General features: G+C 49.6%; 3 protein-coding genes across 5 annotated transcripts; 2 read left to right on the plus strand and 1 right to left on the minus strand.

Annotated features, from left to right (window-relative positions):
• Positions 1–3,269: 3,269 nt before the first annotated feature.
• MED11 (mediator complex subunit 11) lies at positions 3,270–5,293 on the plus strand. The gene is made up of 3 exons (XM_045527086.1): positions 3,270–3,437; positions 3,639–3,769; positions 4,288–5,293. Exons 1-3 carry the CDS (start codon positions 3,353–3,355, stop codon positions 4,423–4,425), a joined length of 354 nt encoding a protein of 117 aa, XP_045383042.1. The 5' UTR covers positions 3,270–3,352; the 3' UTR covers positions 4,426–5,293.
• On the minus strand, positions 4,795–11,767 carry CXCL16 (C-X-C motif chemokine ligand 16). Its single transcript, XM_045527085.1, has 5 exons — positions 10,190–11,767; positions 9,673–9,811; positions 8,660–8,742; positions 5,860–6,279; positions 4,795–5,363 (listed from the first exon to the last, which is right to left on the minus strand). Exons 1-5 carry the CDS (start codon positions 10,245–10,247, stop codon positions 5,269–5,271), a joined length of 795 nt encoding a protein of 264 aa, XP_045383041.1. The 5' UTR covers positions 10,248–11,767; the 3' UTR covers positions 4,795–5,268.
• On the plus strand, positions 10,496–16,984 carry ZMYND15 (zinc finger MYND-type containing 15). 3 transcript variants are annotated; one of them, XM_045527083.1, is made up of 13 exons: positions 10,646–12,036; positions 12,486–12,720; positions 12,809–12,964; positions 13,530–13,690; positions 14,221–14,373; positions 14,701–14,781; positions 14,934–15,050; positions 15,145–15,233; positions 15,324–15,422; positions 15,582–15,735; positions 15,795–15,877; positions 16,157–16,317; positions 16,681–16,984. In XM_045527083.1, the coding sequence occupies exons 1-13, from the start codon at positions 11,454–11,456 to the stop codon at positions 16,853–16,855; spliced, it is 2,247 nt and encodes a 748-aa protein (XP_045383039.1). In that variant the 5' UTR covers positions 10,646–11,453; the 3' UTR covers positions 16,856–16,984. The 3 variants fall into 3 exon arrangements, with proteins under 3 accessions (XP_045383037.1, XP_045383039.1, XP_045383038.1); XM_045527082.1 differs by having other exon boundaries at positions 10,665–12,036; positions 15,819–15,877; XM_045527081.1 differs by having other exon boundaries at positions 10,496–12,036; positions 15,145–15,422; positions 15,819–15,877.
• Positions 16,985–23,130: the final 6,146 nt, after the last annotated feature.

Below are 23,130 nucleotides of genomic sequence, written 5' to 3' on the forward strand. Positions count from 1 at the left end.
CTAAGGTCAGAGGATCACTTGAGCTCAGGAGTTAGAGGCTGCAGTGAGCTATTATATGATCATGCCACTGCACTCTAGTCTGGGTGACAGAGCAAGACCTTGTCTCTAAAAACAAACAAACAAACAAACAAAAAACCAAAAAGGCCCAGCAGCCATTCTGGTTGCTGATTCTTAGCATGTGGTCTGTTTTCTCTCTGAAAGCTTTTGCAAGGCCTTTTTCTTTGAACCTAGTGTTCTAAGATACAAGTCTATTTTCCTCCAGTTCACTGGGCACTTGATGGGCCCTCTTAATCTGAAAGCACGAGTCTTTTCTTCCCCTTTCATTTTCTCTGTGATCTCTCCTTCCAGAATGTAAGTTTCCTGGATTGATTCTCTAATTTTCTTAATTTTCTTTCCTATATGCCATCTCTTTTCTTTTGCTTTACTTGCTGGAAGAGTTTCTCAATTTCTCTTTCAACCCTTTCTCTTATCAAGTTTTGTGATAGATGTTTCATTACCTCCTCCATAGTTTGATTTTTCAAGGATGCTTTCTTGGATTCTTTTTTTTTTTTTTTTTTTGAGACAGAGTCTTGCTCTTTTGCCCTGGCTAGAGTGCCATGGCATCAGCCTAGCTCACAGTAACCTCAAACTCCTGAGCATAGCGATCCTACTGCCTCAGCCTCCCTAGTAGCTGGGACTACAGGCATGCACCACCATGCCCGGCTAATTTTTTCTATATATATTTTTAGTTGGCCAGATCATTTCTTTCTATTTTTAGTAGAGACAGGGTCTCACTCTTGCTCAGGCTGGTCTCGAACTCCTGACCTCGAGAGATCCACCCCCCCCTCGGCCTCCCAGAGTGCTAGGATTACAGGGATTCAATTCTTTATTTTAGAGTATCTCTTACCTAAGAGCTTCAACAACTTTTTTTTCCCCAGTTTATTTTGGTCTCTGTCCTTCATGTTAGAAAGTGTCTTCAAATATTTAGAAACCTTTTGCTTTCTGTTCATATTTAAGAGTGAGATGCTAAGAAGTTGACTAGAAGTTCCACATACACAAATGGGACTTACCTACTGTGAGTTTCACTATGGGGAGATCTGGCCAACTGTTTGGTTGGAGAACCCCTGATGTTAACAGCCTTAGGTTTTTTCTCTAACTAATCAAATTTCCCAGAGAAAAGTCTTCTAGTCTCTGACCTGGAAAGTACAAGCCGCATTACCAGAGTTTTAGAAACCACCACTCAGTATATAAACTTTCACTTAATCTCTGTTTTCAATGCAATACTCTTGCCTTCAGCTATGCCCAGATGGCCTCCAAGCTAAAAACCCTCTTTTCCATCTCCAACAAAGCAACCTCCAGTATTCTGATGGGTTGAGGGAGATTAGTGGCCAACATATTAATATATGGAGTCAAGAAAAATATCCGATGGTCTAATGACTTCAAATAATCCTCCTGATTAGGCATGGTGGCTCACACCTGTAATCCCAGAACTTTGGGAGGCCAAGGTGGGAGATTGCTTGAGGGCAGGAGTTCAAGACCAGCGTGGACAACACAGCAAGACCCTGTCTCAACAAAAAATTTTAAAATTAGCTGGGCTTGGTGGCACATGCCTGTAGTCCCAGCTACTCGAGAGGCTGAGGTCAGAGAATTGTTTGAGCCCAAGAGTTCAAGGCTGCAGTGATTATGATCATGCCACTGTACACCAGCATGGGTGACAGAGGGAGACCCTATCTCTAAAAAAAAAAAAAAAAAAAAAAAAGTCCTCCTAATTTTTGTACCACCTTCACCCCAGTTGTACATAATGCCACTGATTTAAGAGTAAATCAGGTTGCTTCTAAGCTTTCTTCAGTGCTGGCTTGGTTACCACTTCACTGCCTAATCAATTATCCCTTGGCCTCTGTTTTCCAGCTTCTATCTAAAGTTTTGCTATTAACTCCTCTCCCTTTCTCTTTGACCCCTTTAAAAAAAAAACTTTACTGTTATTTCATTAGGATTTAAGGAAGAATGAAATTAAATGCTAGATCCATCAAGTTTAACTGAGTCTCCATTTATTTGCTAACCCTGGGCAAACTGGTTTCATTCTTGATGATTTTCTATAAATTGTCACAAATGATCCTTCCTAAAAGGTAAATCTGGCCATAACACACTTCTTGAAAATCTTTTAAAGGCTCCCAAATGCCTTCAGAATAAAGTCCAAATTACTTACCTGGCAAGCCCTTTTCTGATCTGGCTCTTCTTTCAGTCTCACCACTGTCACACCTAACCTCCATGAAATGCTCCATGCACTTCAGCCAAACTGAGCCCCCTGCTGGACTCCAAATGTGCTAGGTCCCTCACAGCACCATGCTCTTGGCTATGCTGTTTCCCTTTTCCACTCCCACCTCTCATCCACCTAGTCAACCATTTAAGATTCAGTTAAAGGCTGGGAGCAGTAGCTCATGACTGTAATCCCAAAACTTTGGGAGGCACGATTTAGAGACCAGCCCGGGCAACATAGCAAGACCCTGTTTCTACAAAAAATTTTAAAATTAGCTGGGCGTGGTGGTTCCCGCCTGTAGTCTTAGCTACTGGAAAGGCTAAAGTGGGAGGATTTCTTGAGCCTAGGAGTTCAAGGCTGCAGTGAGCTATGACAACGCCACTGCACACCAGCCTGGGTGACAGAGCGAGACCCTGTCTCTGGAAAAATAAAAATAAAAAGATTCAATTCAAGCAGCACTTCCTCCAATAATCCTTTCTCCGTGCTCCTTGCCATATACTCTGGACACCATCTCATTCATCTTTGTATCCCCCCCCTCCCCAGGCCAGCACATAAAAGGTAATCGGAAAGGGAAAGAGCAATAAGCCGGAAGGAGCCAGCATCTGAGAATATATCAATGGTCTGTGTTCCAGTTGGGCTCATGGTCAGAGGGAAGCGCTAGGAAGACTAATGTAACCCTCACCAAGTCAAGCATTCCTTGGGTGGAGCGAACAGAGGGCCAGGGCTATCCAGTCTGGAGAAATGCCCGAAAACTCCCACTCTGGTCACCTAGCACCCAGCAGACGCTTAACACATTCTCGTAGACTTAAACATAGGCCACAAGACAGCATAGCGACGGTGGACAGGTGTGAATGCCTTTAGGCTTCGGGATATTTCCATACCGCCTCTTACCACACGCGGCCTCGCAGCGGAGACGCAGACCCGGCCACGCGCAGAACGCCCTGGGAGCTGTAGTTCACCAGGTGGGCCGAGAAGCGTGCGGCTACGCTGAGCATCCTGGGAATTGTAGTACGCGCTAGACAACGCCATCTGCGCAGGCGCTAACCGACGGCTACTTCCGGGACCAATCCTCGCGTTTCGCAGGGGCAAATCCCGTGGAGGATTCTCAGAGTGACGATGGCTACTTACAGCCTGGCGAATGAGCGACTACGCGCCCTGGAAGACATCGAACGGGAAATTGGCGCCATCCTTCAGAATGCAGGTTCGCGGTGCAACAACGGGTCGGCAGGGAGCGACAGCGAGGCCAAGCTGCGCAGACATGCGGGGATCGGAGACGTGGAGCAGGGTTGGGGAGGGATCCTAAGTGCGTGCGCGGCGACGGTGCGGGGTGTGAGGGGCAGGCCTTAGGCCGGGGCTATACTGGCAGTTTCCGGGCAGCTGCGCCCACTTTTTGCCCTGGCAGGTACGGTGATCTTAGAATTGTCCAAGGAGAAAACCAATGAGCGGCTCCTAGACCGGCAGGCGGCGGCCTTCACCGCTTCAGTACAACACGTGGAGGCGGAGCTGTCGGCCCAGATCCGCTACCTCACCCAGGTGGGTGTGTCTCTCCGGCCGGCCTTCCAGGACCGGTTTCTTCCTTTAAAAGGAAAGAATTAAAGGCGTCCCTGTCTGCCTCACGGGGTAGTGTCACATAAGCTGCCGGATAGGGAAGTGCCTGGGGGAGGGTGTGAAATGCTAAAGCCACAGAACTTTGTCCTGGGAAACTTGGCCTGGCCTCGAGGGCATGAGGCCCCAGATGCTTACATCCTGATAAAAAGGACAAGATCCAGAAAGTTCTGAAGTCGTTACAACGGCTGCCAACAATTACTAATTCTTACAGTATGCAAGACGCTCTACATTATCTTATCTTACAACTCTAGAAAGTAGTTATTGCCACCTCCTTTTAAAGATGAGGTTAACATAAGTTAAATGATTCACCCTAGGTCACCCAGCTACCAGGTGGCATAGCAGATTCAAACTTTTCCCTAAGAAATGAGACAAGAGACTTGATGCCAGGTCAGGGTATGGGTAAAGGAGGCCATGCTTCATTGATCAGTCTAACTGTCCTGTAGGTGGCCACAGGGCAGCCCCATGAGGGATCCAGCTACTCTTCAAGGAAAGACTGTCAGATGGCTCTGAAGCGAGTGGACTATGCCCGCCTCAAGCTCAGTGATGTAGCCCGAACCTGTGAGCAGATGCTAGAGAACTAGGCCAAGGTGGTGGATGAAGAGCTTGGAGGGAAACCATCACCTGCACTGTGGGACAGATCCTGGGAACCTGTAGGATGGATGGGGACCACAGGCTGGCAGGCACATGCTCTGCTGATCAGAGGATGTTAGAGCAAAGGGTCAAAAGGTGAGAATGGAGAAACTAAAGCCCAGGCCTGCCCACAGCTGTGCCCTGGCTTCCCCAGCAGGGTGCTCCTCCTCTGTACTTCACAAATACTCTGAGAGGCCCAGACAGGAGATGGAGATTCAGACGCCCAACCCATTTCCTCATACACTTCATGCCACTGTCCCAGGCTCCCCGCAGACTTGGCCCAATGAAGATGCATTCTTCTTCATTGGAAGAGATGAAAATAAGAACTAAGGGTTTTAATAATAAAAACAATAACAATAAAAACAAGAACAGATTCTCATTTGAGGTATATGACTGACGCAAGTGATTCAGGAAGTAAAACCAGTCTGTATGGTGGCAGCAGCACAGCAGCTACTAAGGAGGGAGGCTGGGAAAGCCCAGACTTTCATTGTGGGGTTTAGGGAGGAAGTGGGGGGGTTGGGGAGGAACAAGTGGTGAGGTGCAAAGAGAGACTTGGGACAAGGGGGATCCATTAGTAAAACTGAAACCTGGAAGCATAATGGGGCCAGGGCCTGAAGCCAATGTCTGCAGAATGAAGAGTCAATAATTACAAAAATAATTTTTAGTAGTTAGGCATACTTTGTAATACAGCATTTTTTTTTTAAATGAGAGGTCTAAGAGCAGCAACTAGTTAGTCAAATATTAAGCAATATGTATTGAACACCTACTGGTGCCAGAGGTTAACCATAAAGACTTTACAAAAATAAATCACAGTCTCTACCCAGCAAGCTTCTGTTCTTGACTGAGGCATTAGAATCTGGTGCCACAGGTATATAATGAGGTTGCAAATCTGGAAAGGATAAAGAAATTGAGAGATGAACTCTGAAGTCAGGGAAGTGGTGGGGGTGATAACTTGAACTGGGGAATCAGACTCCAAGACATTAACCCTATGACCTGGTACACAGTAGGTGCTTAGTAAAGATTTGTGAATTGAATAAATGGCCCTCACCTTCCTCCCTTTCTCCACAGCTTCATTTCCTACTAGCTTAGTGTCTATCTATCATCTTCCTTTTTTTTTTTTTAATCCCCATACCCTGACCCTCATGGAATAGCTATCTTCTTATTCCAAGCACACTGGTCCCTGGGCCCATGGTGGCTTCCCTCCATCTCTACTCTACAGACTCTGGCTGACTCTGCCCTCACAGCCTGTGGTCCATGGTGCAGGCAACCTTAATATTTCGGTGCCTGGGCCAGGTTTCCAGCCATCTGAGAGCTACTGGGGACAAGATCCCTCCCAAGGAAGCTATGGGTCCCTGCCAGGGGGAGGGTTCAGAGGGTCAGTTTACCTGGAGAGGAGTGCAGTGACTGCTCCTTCCTCCTCTTGCACAGCACATACACAAGGATTCCAGTGAGGAGAAAGATGATGCCCAGGAGGGATGGCACTGCTATGAGGGTTGATATCCCAGATTCAGGACCAGCATTCTCTTCCAGCTGCTTCTGGTTCTCCCCAGCCTCATGCGCAACTCCAAGACTGTGGCCCACAGTGGGAGTGGTGGTTTCATTGGGATGAGGGAGCTCTTTGTCCAAGGACAGTGATCCTGGTGGAAGACTGGGGTGCTGGGTAGACTGCAGAGTGGATGGCATGAGCATCTGGGCAGGGGTGCGCATGTCTGAAGGTGCCCCCTCTGAGGGCTCAGAAATCTGGGTGCTGGGAGGAGGTAAATGCTCCTGGTGGGCCAGAGTCCCCGAGTGAGCATATCCACATTCTGGAAAGGAAAGAAGTGAGAAATCAGGGCTATCAGGGGACAAGGTGAAAAAGCAGATAGGGGAGTAGGGGAGAAAAAGTAGTATCTTTTCCCCACCCATCACAAGAGTCATGGCTAACACCCCTATAATAAAAACACAGACTAACAGGAGAAAAGCATAACAAATTTAATCAAAGTTTTTCAAGACATGGCAAGCTTCAGAAATTAAGACCCAAATACCCAGGGAAAACTGTTTTTATGCTTAGGTTCAATGAAGAAAGAACAGTTGCATAGAAGTGTGATTGGACAACAAGGGGGGAATAGCAAGGCCTGTCCGTTTAAGAAGTCTTGGCTTCCAGTATAGGGCAGGACGCCTCTGGAATAAGAGTGTAATGACTTACTCTCAGGTGAGGTAGCTCAGAATTCTTTTGTGGCTAGCTCTCACACAGAAAGACAGGGGAAGCTCAGAGTGAGCTTCTTGCTTCTGCAGTTTTCTTAATTGCCAAGGTGCCATATTTTGGGGTTCTGAGCTCCGACAGAGGAAAGAGCACTGGGTCAGGGAGAACATCAGCGGGACAGCTGAAGGCCAAGAGGAGGAAGGCAGCAACAGAGGGGAATGGTAGAGGACAAGGAAGTGATTAAACCACAAGATGCAACCACTGGGACAAGTGAGTGGTCTGAACTGAGAAGTCGGGAGAGGAGCCCAGGGTTGGAACCCTGACTGTGCTACAAAGTAGCCATGTGACCTTGCCCTGGTTTCTAACCTCTCTATGGGCCGGTCGCAGTGGCTCACGCCTGTAATCCTAGCACTCTGGGAGGCCCAGGCAGGAATATCGTTTGAGGTCAGGAGTTCGAGACCAGCCTGAGCAAGAGCGAGACCCCATCTCTACTAAAAAATAGAAATCATCTAGACAACTAAAAATATATAGAAACATTAGCCAGGCATGGTGGCGCATGCCTGTAGGCCCAGCTACTTAGTCGGGAGGCTGAGGCAGAAAGATTGCTTAAGCCCAGGAGTTTGAGGTTGCTGTGAGCTAGGCTGACACCATGGCACTCTAACCAGGGCAAAAGAGTGAGACTCTGGGCCGGGAGCGGTGGCTCACGCCTGTAATCCTAGCACTCTGGGAGGCCGAGGCAGGTGGATTGCTCAAGGTCAGGAGTTCGAGACCAGCCTGAGCAAGAGCGAGAGCCCGTCTCTACTAAAAAAATAGAAAGAAATTATCTGGCCAACTAAAATATATATAGCAAAAAAAATTAGCCAGGCATGGTGGCGCATGCCTGTAGTCCCAGCTACTCGGGGGGCTAAGGCAGTAGGATCGCTGGAGCCCAGGAGTTTGAGGTTGCTGTGAGCTAGGCTAACGCCACGGCACTCACTCTAGCCCGGGCAACAAAGCGAGACGCTGTCTCAAAAAAAAAAAAAGAGTGAGACTCTGTCTCAAAATAAATTAAATAAATAAATAATAACCTCTCTGGGACTCATATCATTCAGCTATAAAATGAGGATAATTTTAGTACCAAGAACCAGGGGAGCTGGGAGGATTAAATGAAATAACACAGGTCTAAGCAGTCTGAAGGGCAGTATGGGCACCACTGCTGCTACACAAGACAACTATAGCTAAGGCATGGAAGAACAGTTTTAATGGTTGTGTATTTTAAGAGAAAAATACAATGAGCACATCAAACTTGTGACTTCACAGATATTATTGCTTAGGATAAGTTGCTATTTAAGTTTTTCAAAACTGGTTTGTGTACACTTAAGGTTTATTCATTTCATTGTATGTAAATTTTACCTCAAAAGAAGAAAAGGAGCACTAAGAGACTGAACTCTACTAGATATACATGCTGAAATGTTTTGGGATGAAGTACAATGATGCCTGCAACTTACTTTGAAATGCATCAAAAAATAAGGTGATTCGTGATGGATAAAGGGATAGACAAATGGATGTGAATTAAAGCAAATATAGTAAAATGCTATAAAATCAATATTGTAAAACATAAAATATCTTTGTTTTATTATGTAAATATTATATAAAAATAAATATATATAAATCAAATAGTGTAGAATCTAGGTAGTGGGTATGTGGATGTTCAGTGTATAACTCTTTTAACTTGTTTATATCTAAATTTTCATAATAAAATATTGGAAAACAAAAATAGTGCCTTGATTTCAGAAAAAAATGTTAAGTAAATAAATAATAGCACGTGATAGAATGATTGGCAAAAATCATGTAGGTGGTGGTGAATGAACTTTGGCCAACAGAGTCTTAAATGAAAGTACTTTGGCCCGATCATTGTAGGAATTTGTGACATCAGTGGGGAAAGGGCTGAGGCAAAGAAAATTGTGAGGTGGAGGCCACTGAGCCCTGAAGGCAAAGCCTGAAGAGGAGGGTGAAGTTCTTACCTTTGTGATCAAGGCAGCCCATCAATTCTTGAACCCACTGGTCTTTCCTGCCCCCACACACACTCCGGGTAAGTAGCTGGAACCTGCACAGAAAGAACCTGGCTCATGCCTGTAATCCTAGCACTCTGGGAGGCCGAGGAGGGAAGATCGTTTGAGCTCAGGAGTTCAAGATCAGCCTGAGCAAGAGCGAGACCCCCGTCTCTACTAAAAATAGAAAGAAATTAGCTGGACAACTGAAAATATATAGAAAAACTTAGCCGGGCTACTCCGGAGGCTGAGGCACTAGGATTGCTTGAGCCCAGGAGTTTGAGGTTGCTGTGAGCGAAGCCAACACCATGGCACTCTAGTCTGGGCAACAGAGTGAGACTTTCTCTCAACAACAACAACACAAAAAGGCCTGGCATGGTGGCTCACGCCTGTAATCCTAGCACTCTGGGAGGCCTAGGCCGGTGGATCATTTGAGCTCAGAAGTTCGAGACCAGCCTGAGCAAGAGCGAGACCCCATCTCTACTAAAAATAGAAAGAAATTAGCTGGACAACTAAAAATATATATAGAAAAAATTAGCTGGGCATGGTGGTGCGTGCCTGTAGTCCCAGCTACTTGGGAGGCTGAGGCAGGAGGATCTCTTGAGCCCAGGAGTTTGCAGTTGCTGCGAGCTAGGCTAATGCCAGGGCACTCTAGCCCAGGCAATAGAGTGAGACTCTGCCTCAAAAAAAAAAAAAAAAAAAGAACCTGGTCTCTGCTGTGGCTCTTCCTTCCCTTCCTTGCCCAGCAATTTCCTCATTCCAAAGATGTGAAGTGGCCAAAAAAAAGCCATTTCTGCTGGAACTGGGAAATCCCCAGTTAGGTGGGACAGAGAATTAAGGTGCGAGAACTGGAGCAAACAGAACCCAAAAGGGGGGAGGGTAAGGTCCTCCTGAAAGGAGTTTGGATTTGACTAGAGAGGGTCCTGGAGGCACCTGGCAGGGAGGGACTGCACAGGAGCTGCCCTCCCAGGTACAGGTGAGACTACCTGATGAATCCAGGACAGCGGTGGTAGGCTTTCAGATGTTTTCGGAGATGATTCATGAATTGAACCGTTGGGGGGGAATCAGAAGAAATTCTTTTATCACAGTGACAACTTCCAGTGACGCTGCCCTCGTTGCCATCACCTGAGCGTGACAAAGGTGGTCAGCACAGGTTCCCGGGCCAAGGGCCTCCCGGCTGCTGTTACTTAGCCTCCAATCCCTTGCCCCATTGCAGCCCCTCCCCTAGGCCACAGAGTCTGACTGCCAGGCTTAACCCACATATCACATTTCCAAAACGTCCGTAATCCCACCTGGGCCCGGATGTTCCCCAGCGTCTGTCCCGAACCCCCCCAGGCGGCTGGCCTTTTCCTTGTGTCAGCTGCCCAGGGACTGGCAGCGCCTGGCTCCGCAGTTAACTCTGTGGCCCTAGTGTTCCCTCCCCCCACCCACCCCCTCGGCCCGAGGCTCGGGGATCTGGGCCTCTAGCGCCCCCCTCACTCCGCGCCCCCGCCACCCCCTCACCTGGCAGAATCAGGAGGAATGGGACCGCCCAGAACCAGGATCTCCAGCGCCGACTCATCTCGGGGCTCGCGGAGTTTGGGGGAATGCGGTCGACCTGTCTGGCTCCCGGACAGGCTCCAAAGTGTGCGTCTAGCTGGTTTCTCGGTGGCTTTCGCTTCCTCTCCCCGCGCCCGCCGGAGATTCTGGAGGAGACGGCGGCCGCCCGCTCCGGTCCCGGCTGGGGAAGGGGCGCGAGGCGGCGGCGCGGTCCCACCTGCGCTCGCGCCGTCGAGAACTGCCCGTGCGCGGTCAGTACCGCCGAGCCCGCGCCCTGCCAGCCGCCCACCGCGGGGAAAGCCCCGGAGGCGGAGCTCCTCCGCCCAGCGCCCCCGCGCCGGGACCCGGCCCTCAGTCGCAGGGGCCGCCAGGAAGGTCTGCAGAAACCGAAAGAAAACCCAGGATGCCGGGCGACGCGGGGCGAGCAAGGGGCAGGCGGGCCATGGCCCGACGGGCTGATTCGGTTCGGCTCAGCGGTGCCAGTGCCCTCCGCCCGCCCCAGGTCACCGGTGAAACAGATGAGCTGCTAGACAGCCCCTCCCCCTCCAAGACTCTTTCACTTCCCTGGCTTCAGTCACACGGCCTAGGGAGAGTCGCCATGCCTGCCCCAGACACGCTCCAGCCGGGGCAGCCACCAATGGACGCCTCAGCCCATGGGGGCGTGGCCGCCCGAGGAGCTGGCAGTGGGCTCGGGCGACCCTGACGTCACGACCGAATCACCCGCAAGCCCCCGAGGTATTTACCTTCGAAAAGTGGCGGCGGCTGCAGGTACCGGAGGAGTGGGGCGGCCGAGGCTCCAGGGAATGCCCTGGCTCTTCTACCCATACCCAACAGGCGGATCCAAAATTCTTCCCTCCTCACCAAACCCTTCCCGATAGGATTAGCCCTCCCTCATCTCTATTCTTAACTTAAACCCTACTTTTGAGGGTTTCAGTCTTCAAAATTTAAACCGCAAATACCGTCTCATCCCTGAATACTCATCTGCAACCCTAATCGCGCACTTTCAAGTCCAGCCGCCCCCCATTTTCATCCCTGAACTCCCATGCTCAGCCCTGAAAACTATATTCTCAGCTCCTAACACTCATCCATAGATCCCACCCCAAATGACCCTCAAACTCCCTCTCCCCAATTTGTGACCCAGCCCCAAACTCTCTCACCACTACCCTGTCCCTCACCATATATCTCTTCCTCTGCTCAGTCTGGGCCCAGGCCCTGTGCCCCTGAAGACATGGAGTTTGTGTCTGGATACCGAGATGAGTTTCTTGATTTCGCTGCCCTCCTCTTTGGCTGGTTCCGAAAGTTTGTGGCAGAGCGCGGAGCTGTAGGGGCCAGCCTTGAGGGCCACTGGCGGCAGCTGGAGGCCCAGATCAGAAGGCTGCCCCAGGACCCTGCCCTTTGGGTACTGCATGTCTTGCCCAACCGTAATGTGGGCATCAGCCTGGGGCAAGGGGCAGAGCCAGGCCCTGGACCAGGCCTAGGGGCTGCCCGGCTCCTGGGAGATGAGCCTCCACTCCACCTGCGAGACCTGAGCCCCTACATCAGCTTCATCAGCCTAGAGGATGGGGAGGAAGGGGAGGAGGAGGCAGAAGATGAAGAAGAGAATGGAGAGAAGAAGGCTGCAGACACAGAGAAGGTAGAAACAGAGGAGGGTGGGGAGCCAGCCCCTACCAGCAATGAGTCCCCCCAGGAAGCAAACCCTCCAGGGGAGGCAGAGGAGGCTGAGCAGGAGGCAGGAGGTGGTGAGGACGGCTGCCGAGAGGACAGGGTGGAGGATGAAACGGGACCTGAGAAGAGGAAGGGACGGAGAAGTGGTAAGAACCCAGGGCTGCCTCAGTCCTACCCCTGCCCAGCCATACTCCCCTTCTAAAGCCCTCCCAGGCCGCTCAGAACCCACGGGGAGTTCTGGGTGGTGGCCTTCAGGCCAATTTGTCCTGAAAAGGTGTTTTCATTGACCCTCAGTGTGTTTTGTTTTTTGAGTCAACATTTAAACATTGAAAAACAAAAAATCCAAAAATCTGCATTTACACATTCTCAAGAAAAATCTAAAGTTCTGACAGGGGTCCTGTATTTCTGCATGGCAGCACATTCTGGTAATAGGCAGCAGCTGTCCCCATGGGATGGAGCATGCCCTCTCTACCTAGTCCCCTGTACTCGCTGAAGGTACTTGCCTAGCCCCTGTAGGCATGTGGGTTTGGAACCCTTCTCTGTGACCATATTTGTCTCCTGCTGTCTCCCTACCCCAACTTTTCCCTTTCCTCAGAGGCTGCACCCCTGCACCTGTCCTGCCTCTTACTGGTGACGGATGAGCATGGCACCATCTTGGGCATTGATCTGCTAATGGATGGAGCCCAGGGGACTGTCTCCCGGGGCTCAGGGACTGAGAACTTGGCTTCTCGGGCCTATGCTCTCCTCTGCCACAGCATGGCCTGCCCCATGGGCTCTGGGGACCCCCGAAAGCCCCGACAGCTTACTGTGGGAGATGCCCAGCTGCATCGGTACAGAAATCTGGTATCTGAGGGTGGGGAATCTGGGGACCTGGATTCCTGAGCCCCATGGCCTGATATCATCTCCACCCCTATTCAGAGAGCTGGAGAGTCGGGTCCCAAGGCTGGGCGTGAAGTTAGCCAAGACCCCAATGCGGACATGGGGTCCCCGGCCAGGCTTCACCTTTGCTTCCCTTCGGGCTCGAACCTGCCATGTTTGTCACAGGCACAGCTTTGAAGTGAAGCTGACACCCTGGTGAGCAGCCTGCAAAGCTGGAGGGAAAGGAAGACCCCAACAGACAAGCAAACGGAAAAGAAGCAGGCTGGTGGGGGGCCCAACAGACAAAATGAGGGGCAAGGAGCTAAGATAGAGAGGAGCTAAGAGAGAGAGGTGGCTCACACCTGTAATCCCAGTTCTTTAATTGAGGCTGAGGTAAGAGAAGTACTTGAGCCCAGGAGTTCAAGACCAGCCTGAGCAACATATCGAGACTCAGCACTACAAAAAAATGTTTTTAAATTAGCCAGGCGTGGTGGCTAACATCTGTAGTCCTAGCTACTTGAGAGGCTGAGGATCACTGAACCCAGGAGTTTAAGATTGCAGTGAACTATGATGACACACCACTGCACTCTAGTCTGAGCAACAGAGTGAGACCCTGTCTCAAAAAAAAAAAAGAAAAAGAAAAAAAAACAAACAGGCTATTATAAGCAGTTAGAGGGTTTAAGACAGACTGAGTGATATATGGGCAGCTGCAGGGCAGATGGACAGCAGACAGAACCTACAGAGATTAACACTAAGTGCACACCATCCCCTATGTCCCCAGCCCCCGGTGTAGTGCTGTCTTGTACTGTGGAGAGGCTTGTCTCCGGGCTGACTGGCGGCGGTGCCCAGATGATGTGAGCCACCGATTTTGGTGCCCAAGGCTTGCAGCCTTCATGGAGCGGGCAGGGGAACTAGCATCCTTGCCTTTTACCTACACTGCAGGTACCATAAGGAGGTTAGAATGGTTGGGGGAAACCAGGACCAGGTCTTTGGGACTGGGACCTGGGTGCCTGGGAACAGGGTCCTGGGGTTGAAGGCTGTATGACTGGGGCTGGAGTCTAGATCCCTGGAATAAGGGCTGGGGACTCAGTGTTTGGGGCTGGAGAGAGGGTCTCTGAAGCAGAGGACTGAGTGACTGGGGCCTTAGAGAGTTTAGGGCATTGGGGGTTAGGGACTCAAATGCTTGCTTCCCAGCTGCACCACTAACTGGCAGTGTGACCTTAAATCACTTTACTTCTTGGAGCCTCAGTTTCCTTATCTGTAAAAAAGGGATTCTAACAAATGTAAGATCCATGGAACTGTTACAAGGATCATGTGGGCTCAGTATGTGGTCCATTGTACACACTCAGATACAAGGTTCCCTCCCTGACTGGAACCAGACTCAGACCCAGGGTCCTTGGGGAGGCAGAGGAGAGCTAAAGTCTGGGGTCCTAGGGACTAGGCCCTCAACTCCTCCCCTTTTCCTTCTCCAGAGGTGACCAGTGAAACCTTTAACAAGGAGGCCTTCCTGGCCTCTCGGGGCCTCACTCGTGGCTACTGGACCCAGCTCAGCATGCTGATTCCAGGCCCTGGCACCCCCAGGCACCCCCGGGGCAACATGCCATCCCTCAGCCTTCTTCTCAGTGGTGCGTGGGGCCTCTCTTCATGCATGGGCCCCTCAGCCTAGAGGGAAGGACTGGGAGGAAAAGTTGTCTGGGTCCCAGATAACCCCTCCACATACACGCCAGCCCCCTACCCATACCACCAGGGCTGTTTCAGGCCTTTCCCAGCCCTCAAAGGAGTCACCCCTGCCAACCCCACCCAGAAGCCCCATCCCTAGGCAAACCCCCATTCCTCTTGCTGCAGCTCCAGGCCCTCTCTCAGGGAATACAGATCCTTTGGAAGGACGAGGGAGATGGGTCAGGTGGGGTCTCCCTGACCCCAGGCCCCTCCACTTCCTTTCCTCCTCTCAGGAGATCCCTACCAGCTTCTCCAGGGGGACGGGCCTGCCCTGATGCCTCCTGTGCCCCCAGATCCACCCAGAGGCATCTTTGGTGAGCCACAGGGGCCCTGTGGGGAGCTAGGGGGAGGGACAGGGACTGGAGAGTCAGAAGCCTGGGTGGCTGAGTAAAAGAGGGCGATTGGACTAGAGGGGCTTGGGGTCCAGGCCCAGGGCCAGGTTCTCCAATAACCCATGCCCCTCTAGGCTCGTGGCAGGACTACTACACATGGCGGGGCCTCAGCTTGGATTCCCCCATGGCTGTGCTTCTCACCTACCCGCTGACGGTGTACTACATCATCACCCACCTGGTGCCCCAGTCCTGTAAGGAGAACTGGACAGGGTGGGGAGGGTGTGGGGGGGCCAAGAGAGGGAGGTAGGGAGGACAACATCCTTAAAGAACTGCCTTATCACCCAGTCCCTGAGCTCAACATCCAGAACAAACAGTCACTGAAAATACATGTGGTAGAGGCTGGGAAGGAGTTTGACCTTGTCATGGTATTTTGGGTAAGCCTCCCCAGGCCTGAGGGTTGGGCGTGTGGGTGTGGGGGTAGACACAAGGTGGGACCCAGATCTGTCCTTCTCTCTGTCCTTCAGGAGCTCTTGGTCCTGCTCCCCCACGTGGCCCTGGAGCTGCAGTTTGTGGGTGATGGCCTGCCCCCCGAGAGTGACCAGCAGCATTTTACCCTGCAGAGGGTGAGGGCTGAGGGGGGCCCTGCTCTCCAGCCCTGGTCCCTCTAGTGGTCTCATGACCTGTCCCAGCCTGTCTGCTCCCCCTCCCCTGTCTTGCCTGGTGCATCCTCCAGGGCTCTGACTTCCAGTGGCTTCCCCCCCCCCTCCACTCCGGGCCCCTAGGATGGCCCTGAGGTGTCTGTCCGTCCTGGTTCCGGGGTATCAGCACGGCTCAACTCTGGGACTAAGGAGAAGGGGGGCCGCAGGGACCTGCAGATCAAGGTGTCAGCGAGGCCCTACCACCTGCTCCAGGGGCCCAAGCCTGACCTGGTTATTGGTAAGAGCCTAGGGCTCAGGGGTAGGGGAGGTAGGAGAGAAGCAGGCAGTGGGAGCCAGCTTCTCCCTGCTCTCTGTCCGCAGGATTTAACTCTGGCTTTGGTCTCAAGGACACTTGGCTGAGCTCTCTGCCCCGGTTACAGGTGGGGAATGGGGGCAAAAAGGAACTTCTGTCGCCTCCTGCCCAGCCCCTCCCCCAGCCCCTTTTCTGAAAGTCTCTGGGCTCCTCTTCCCCGTCGCCGGCCGCACAGACCCAGGGAGTGCCCGAGGCCCTCTTGCCCCGCCCTGTGCCCCGCGCCTCTCCTCCAGCCCCGTCTGTCCCGGGGTCGCGGCTTCCCCCGCTGTGTGTCCTCCTGGTTGCTCGAGAGGGACCCGGTGGGGGGAGCCGCTCAGAGCCCGTCTCTGCGGCGCTGCCCCCGCAGTCCCTCCGGGTGCCGGCCTTCTTCACCGAGAGCAGCGAGTACGGCTGTGTCGTGGACGACCAGACCATGGCGGTGGCCACCGGCGGGGGCACCAGCCCTCCTCAGCCCAACCCCTTCCGCTCCCCGTTTCGCCTCCGAGCGGCCGACAACTGCATGCCCTGGTAAGGGCCCGCGACCTCCCTTTTTCCCTCCTGACCCTTAACTCCTCTTACTCTCCGGCTCCGCATCCGAAACGGTCCACCTCTGCCCTAGTCTCTGCTGTCCCCGACCCTCCTCCGCCCAGCCCACGACCTGCCTGCTCTGCCCCCACGTCTCACCACCCCCATGGCTGCTCTGGACAGCCGCCAGCACACCCCTCTTTAGATCCGGCTCACAGAATCTCCCCAACTCCACGCCCCACCCCAGAAAAACACCCTGCTACCCTCTAGCGGGCCGAGCCCTAAGTCTAGCCTCGGGGTCGGGGGCCTCAGGCCCCGCCCCCGGGAGTCCCGGCCCCGCCCCCTGACCTCCCGCGCCTCCCCCAGGTACTGCAACGCCTTCGTCTTCCACCTGGTCTACAAGCCTCCGCCGGGGAGCGGGGCCCGCCAGGCGCCCGGCCCGGCGCCCCCGGCCCCGACGACTCCCGCCGCTCCTCCCGCGCCCACCCGAAGGCGCCGAGGGGAAAAGAAACCCGCGCGGGGGGCCCGCAGGCGGAGATGAGCGCTGAGAACGTAGCAGTCCACCCCCTTCCCCAAACGCCTCCGAAAGGAAAACATGAAAACACGCAAAGCCGAGGGGGAGGACTGGTGGGCGGAACATGAAAAGGTAAATAAAATTGCTTGTTTGAAACCACTGAGTCATTGACCCTTTGATTACTCGCTCCTAATTGGGTCAGTAAACTGAGAAGAGAGGATTTAGAGAGGACGTACCCCCAGCCCCTTTCATTTCCTCTGAGGGCTGTCCCTTCTCCATCTCAGGGTCAGGGATTCTGACCCTCCTTGGTAATCCCAAACTTCTCCTAATTTATAGGTCGGTAAATCATTCTCCAGCCCCAGTAACCCTCAGGGACCCGCCCTAAGGCAAGAAAATACCAAGAAACAGAGTGTCTTCTGACTAGGAAGGCAGGGGAGGTAGAGGCACACAGACCCCTCTGTTTGGATTCTGTGCAAGGCCCCACCCACCCAACTCCACCTTCTTTCATTACCTCACATCTAATAAACAATTGACTGCCGCTGAGTTGGTCTCCTAAAATTGATCGAATCCATCCACGTATGTCCAATCCTGTGGCAAACTCCACCATATCTCATCTCCACCTTGCAGCGCAGAGGATTCCTCCTAACACAGACATCCAAACTTATTTCTCCCTGACTTAAATCCCTTCAGTAACTTCTCTCAGCTCTTAAAATCCCCTTGAGTGTGGACTGGATGACTTCGGAGTCACCGAGTATAGAATGGGGAAAACAGTAGAGAAACCTGGGAGACACCACCTATAAACCAAGGGGTCACGGTTAATAATAAGTAATAAGCCCTGTTGACATTATGTGCCCCCACATGGTGTGATGAGAAGGCCACAATCACCTCCATGGTGTTCTTCCGAAAAATCCACAACTGCAGTCTAATCATGACAAAACATCAGACAGATCCAAATGGTAGAACAGTCTACAAAATATTTGACACTGTTCTTCAAAAGTGCCAAAGTCAGGAAACGCAAGGAAAGACGAAGAAGCCATGACAGATTAGGAGAAACTAAAGAGACATGACAACCAAATATGACATAGTATCCTGGATTGGATCCGGGAACAGAGAAAGGACATCAGTGGAAAAACTGGAGAAATCTAAATAGTCTATAGTTTAGCTGATAGTATTGTAGCAATGCTAATTTCTTAGTTTGGATAAATATGCCATGGTTATGGAAGATGTAACTTTAGAGGAAGGTGGTGAACAGTACATGAGAACACCCCACTATCTTTGCAACTCATCTATAAATCTAAAATTATTTCAAGTTAAAAAATTAAAATTCAAGTTCAAACTCCTTAGTATAGCTTATAAAGTGTCTCTCTGCCATTCTCTTTTACTATAAATATTTTATTATTTAAATCTCCAAATATACAAAAGCCCAGAGACTTAGCATAATGAATCTCTATATACCCATCACCCAGCCTCAACAATTATCAACATTTTGTTCATTTTATTATTTCCATCTCCAGGTTTTTTCCAGAATATTTTAAAGCACACCCCAGACATCTCACTTATATGCATCCATACCTAATAAGGGCTTTTAAAAAAAAATGTAACCATGGTGCCATTATCACACCCAATGAAGTTAACAATCATTTCTTAATATCCTATAATGCCAAGTTTATATTCCAATTTCTTAGGTTATCTCAAACATGCCTTTTACAGTTGGTTTGTTCCAATCAAGAAATAAATAAGATCTACACATTGCTTTTGGTTCTTATGTCCCTTAAGTCCCTTTCATTTTATAACAGACCTCCCTCCCTTTTATTTCTTTTTTATTTTCATGCCACTGATTCGATGAGAAGTTGAATCATTATTCCTGTAGACTGTCCCTTATTCTGTAGCTGGCTGATCACTCTCTAAAGGTGTTTTTATTTATTTATTTTTAATTTTTTTTCTGACTGCTGTGGCATCAGCCTAGCTCACAGCAACCTCAAATTCCTGGGCTCAAGCAATCCTCCTGCCTCAGCCTCCTGAGTAGCTGGGACTACAGACGTGTGTCACCATGCCCAGCTAATTTTTTCTATTTTTAGTAGAGACAGGATCTAGCTCTTGCTCAGGCTGGTCTCGAACTCCTGACCTCAAGTGATCCTTCCACCTCAGGCTCCCAGGGTGCTAGGATTACAGGCGTGAGCCACCGTGCCCGGCCTCTCAGGGTATTTTTAAATTTGTTCATTTAGTTTCTATAAACTGTTAATGACATCTAGATGACAAGGCTCTTTCCATGTGGCCCCTGTCAACCTCAGCACACTTATCTCATATGCTGCTTCCCACCATTCCCTACCCTATAAATGGAATTTCCTGTTTTCTTGCTCATCGACTTCCTACTCAGCCTTAGGTCCCAGCCTATGTGTCACTTTCTTAGGGAAGGAGGCATTTCCTGACTCCCAGATGAGGTTAGACAGCCGCTCCCCACTCCCCCACCCCCCAAACCCCACACCCAGTTAAGCCCTCATAGCACCTTATGTGTCCCCTCTGGTGACCTTTATCACACATATAATTTCTTGTGGACCCTTTCAATTGTAAACCCAGAAAGAAGGGTGCTACATCTATCTCTCAGGGTCTAGCCTGGCCTGGCACACAGTAGGCGCTCATTAACTACTTATCAGACTGCTTTACCCCCATCCTTTCCATCCTCTCTCCTCATCTTTCCTCACAGCTTTACCCCCTACAGCCATAAGGGGAAGCCTAGGTCTCTGGTGGGTTGAAGGGAAATGGAACTATTCATCACTCCCTTAGCCAGAAAATAACCTTTCCCTACATCCTTGCCATCTGCTACATGAAAGTATAAAAGGATATGGTTATCTCCAAGTGGTAGGATTACTAAGGATTTGTTTATTCATTTTGTTTTGCTGTACTGGCTCATTTTTCTTCCACAAACACACAGTACTTTTGTAATTAATATATTCAATGTAAAAATTGCTCTTTAATTATTCACTTTCCAACTATTGATAGAATGTACACACATAGGCTTTGTGTTGTACTGTAAAGATGCAATGAGGAAAAAAAACCAGATAATGGTCACTGCCTCCATAAAGCTTACAGTCCATGGCAGGGGTCAGTAAACTATGACCTCCAGCCAAATCCAGCCCACCGTCTGTTTTTGCATGGTCTTTGAGCTAAGAAATCAAAAGAAAAATAAGATTTCATGGTGAAAAAATTATATGAAATTCAAATTGCAGTGTTCAGCCAGGCAAAGTAACTCACGCCTATAATCCCAGCACTTTGGGAAGCCAAAGCAGGAGGATCACTTGAGACCAGGAGTTTGAGACCAGCCTGGACAACATAGCCAGACCCCATCTCTAAAAAAATATAATTAAAAAACAAAATTAGCCAGGTGTGATGGCATATGCCCGTAGTCCTAGCTACTTGGGAGGCTGAGGCAGGAGGATCACTTGAACCAAGGAGCTCGAGGTTACAGTGAGCTATGATCTCATCACTGCACTCTAGCCTGGGTGACAGAGGGAGACCTTGTCTCAAAAAAAAAAAAAATTGCAGTGTCCATAAATTTATGTTGAAACAGAGCCACAACCATTTCTTTATGTATTGTCTGTGGCAAGTTTCAGAATACAAATGGCAGGGTTTGAGTACGCTACTTAAAACAGAAACCCTATGGCCTGTGAAGTCTAAAATATTTACTAACAGGCCCTTTACAGGAAAAGTTTGCTAAACCTAGTCTAAGGCAAAATTTTCAAAATGTCAGTTTTGAGATTTTGTGTGGGTGATGATGTCAATTTAGTGGGCCCCATACATAATTCTTGTTTTAATAAAATAGAATATAGAATAAAAATATCAATGTGTACTACATGTAGTAAGAGTAAACACTGTTTTGTGAAACATTTGTTTCATTTAAGCATACATATATGCTTATATGTATATGTGCTGCATCCTGATGTAAAATGTATTTCTTACTGTGGACCATGGTCAAAACATCTGAAAGTCATTGGCTTGGAGGGATGCCTGGAAGAAACAGAGAAGAAACAAGAAAACTACAGTACAGTGTGATTGGTGCAATGATGAAAGAGTTACAGACCCTTAGGGGCACACAAGACAGCCTTGGGGCTGTCAAGGAAGGATTCCAGGAGGAAATGACATCTAAACAGTGTCTTGAAGGAAAAGTAGGAGTTAGCCAGGTGAAGAAGAAGAGAAAAAAAGTAACAGCATGTGCAAAGGCCCTGGGGCAAAAATAAGCAAGGCACTTGGGAGGAATTACATGAAGCTCAGTATAGAATGAGATGCAGCTCTCTTACCTCCATCACTCTCTAGCACATTACCTGTATTTTCTTTTGGCATTTATCACAGTGTTTTAAATTATCTCATTCAATTAATTTGTTTATTTTATTTATTTATTTTTTTATTTTTTTGAGACAGAGTCTCACTCTGTTGCCCGGGCTAGAGTGCCATGGCATCAGCCTAGCTCACAGCAACCTCAAACTCCTGGACTCAAGCGATCCTTCTGCCTCAGCCTCCCGAGTAGCTGGGACTGCAGGCATGCACCACCATGCCCGGCTAATTTTTTCTATATATATTTTTAGCTGTCCATATAATTTCTTTCTAGTTTTAGTAGAGATGGGGTCTCGCTCTTGCTCAGGCTGGTCTCAAAACTCCTGAGCTCAAACAATCCTCCCACCTTGGCCTCCCAGAGTGCTAGGATTACAGGCGTGAACCACTGCGCCCGGCCAATTAATTTGTTTATTTACTGTTCATTACACACACATGCACACACTAAAAGTAAGTTCCATGAAAAAGGAGATTTTGTTTGTGTTATTTACAACTATGCCCTAGTGCAGGGCCTAGGATATCACAGCCACTTGGCAGTTACTAAAGGAATTTAGGAAGATGTTCCTGCTCTACTGGGAAAAGATAGACTATAAGAAGGTAAGACTGGGGGAGACAGACCAGCTAAGAGGCTTTAGCAGTAATACAGGCAGGAGCTGATGGTACCTTGATGTTAGAGAGAAGCACATAGATCTTAGGGGTATTGATGAGGTAGAAATAGCAGGTCGTGATCAATGAGTAGATACTGGAGGGAAGGAGAGGGCAGGGAGAGAGTGAAGCAATGAGGGATGGTTCCCTAGTTCCTAGCTAGGCACTTGGAAAGGAGGAGGAACAATGTGCTCACAGTGGGGACACAGGCAGAAGAGGAGTGAGTTGGGGTAGTTGGAAGGATGTCAGAGAGAGAGAGAATGAATTCAGGGTGGGACTCGTCCATTTTGAGATACTTGTGGGGCATCCTGGTGGGGGTTCTGGTAGTCAGCTGATATGTGCGATAGAATTCACATGACTAGGAAAGTGGATGAGAGCACCTGGACAGAATGAGCAGAGCCCTTAACGAAACAAACAGTCCTGGTGAAGCCCAAAATGTAAGGATGGTCAGAGGAAGAGGAACCAGGAAGGAGAGGGAGAAGCACAGAGAGTAGCAGGAAAACCAGAGAAATGAAGAAAGGATGTCAGATGCTGCTTAGGTCAGGTGAGATGGGGGGAGAAGTGTCCCCTGGCCTGAGTAACAAGGACGAGAGTATTCAGTCATGCAGTGGTGGCAGACTTGAGAGTGTGGATAAGTGATAGGGAGGTCAACTGGAAGCAAAAAATGGGCAACTTAGAAAATACAGAAAAGACCACAAAGAGAATTTAAATGGCCCTCTATCCCAGCACCCAGAGACTGGGCTGCCATTTTGGTGTATTTACCATCTCTTTTATCAGAATGTACATATTTTTACAAAACTTTAATCATACTGCACATAATGCTAACTAGCTTGCTTTTAAAAAAACAGAGATGGAATCTCACTATGTTGCCCAGGCTGGTCTTTTTTTTTTTTTTTTTTGAGACAGAGTCTCAACTCTGTTGCCCAGGCTAGAGTGCCATGGCATGAGCATAGCTCACAGCAACCTCAAACTCCTGGGCTCAAGCAATCCTTCTGCCTCAGCCTGCCCAGTAGCTGGGACTACAGGCATGTGCCACCATGCCTGGCTAATTTTTTATATATATTTTAGTTGTCCAGCTAATTTCTTTCTATTTTTTTAGTAGAGACGGGGTCTCACTCTTGCTCAGGCTGGTCTTGAACTCCTAAGCTCAAGTAATCTGCCCGCCTCAGCCTCCTAGAGTTCTAGGATTACAGGCATGAGCCACCTCGACCAGCTTGCTTGCTTTTTTTTTAATGTAACAATATGTTATGAACAGTTTTTCATGTCATTACACAGTATCTTTTCATGCATGGCTGAATGCTAGACGACTCTATGAATGCATCATACTCAGT

The sequence above is a fragment of the Lemur catta genome, chromosome 15, assembly GCF_020740605.2.
Source record: "Lemur catta isolate mLemCat1 chromosome 15, mLemCat1.pri, whole genome shotgun sequence".
NCBI classification, from domain to species: Eukaryota; Metazoa; Chordata; class Mammalia; order Primates; family Lemuridae; genus Lemur; species Lemur catta.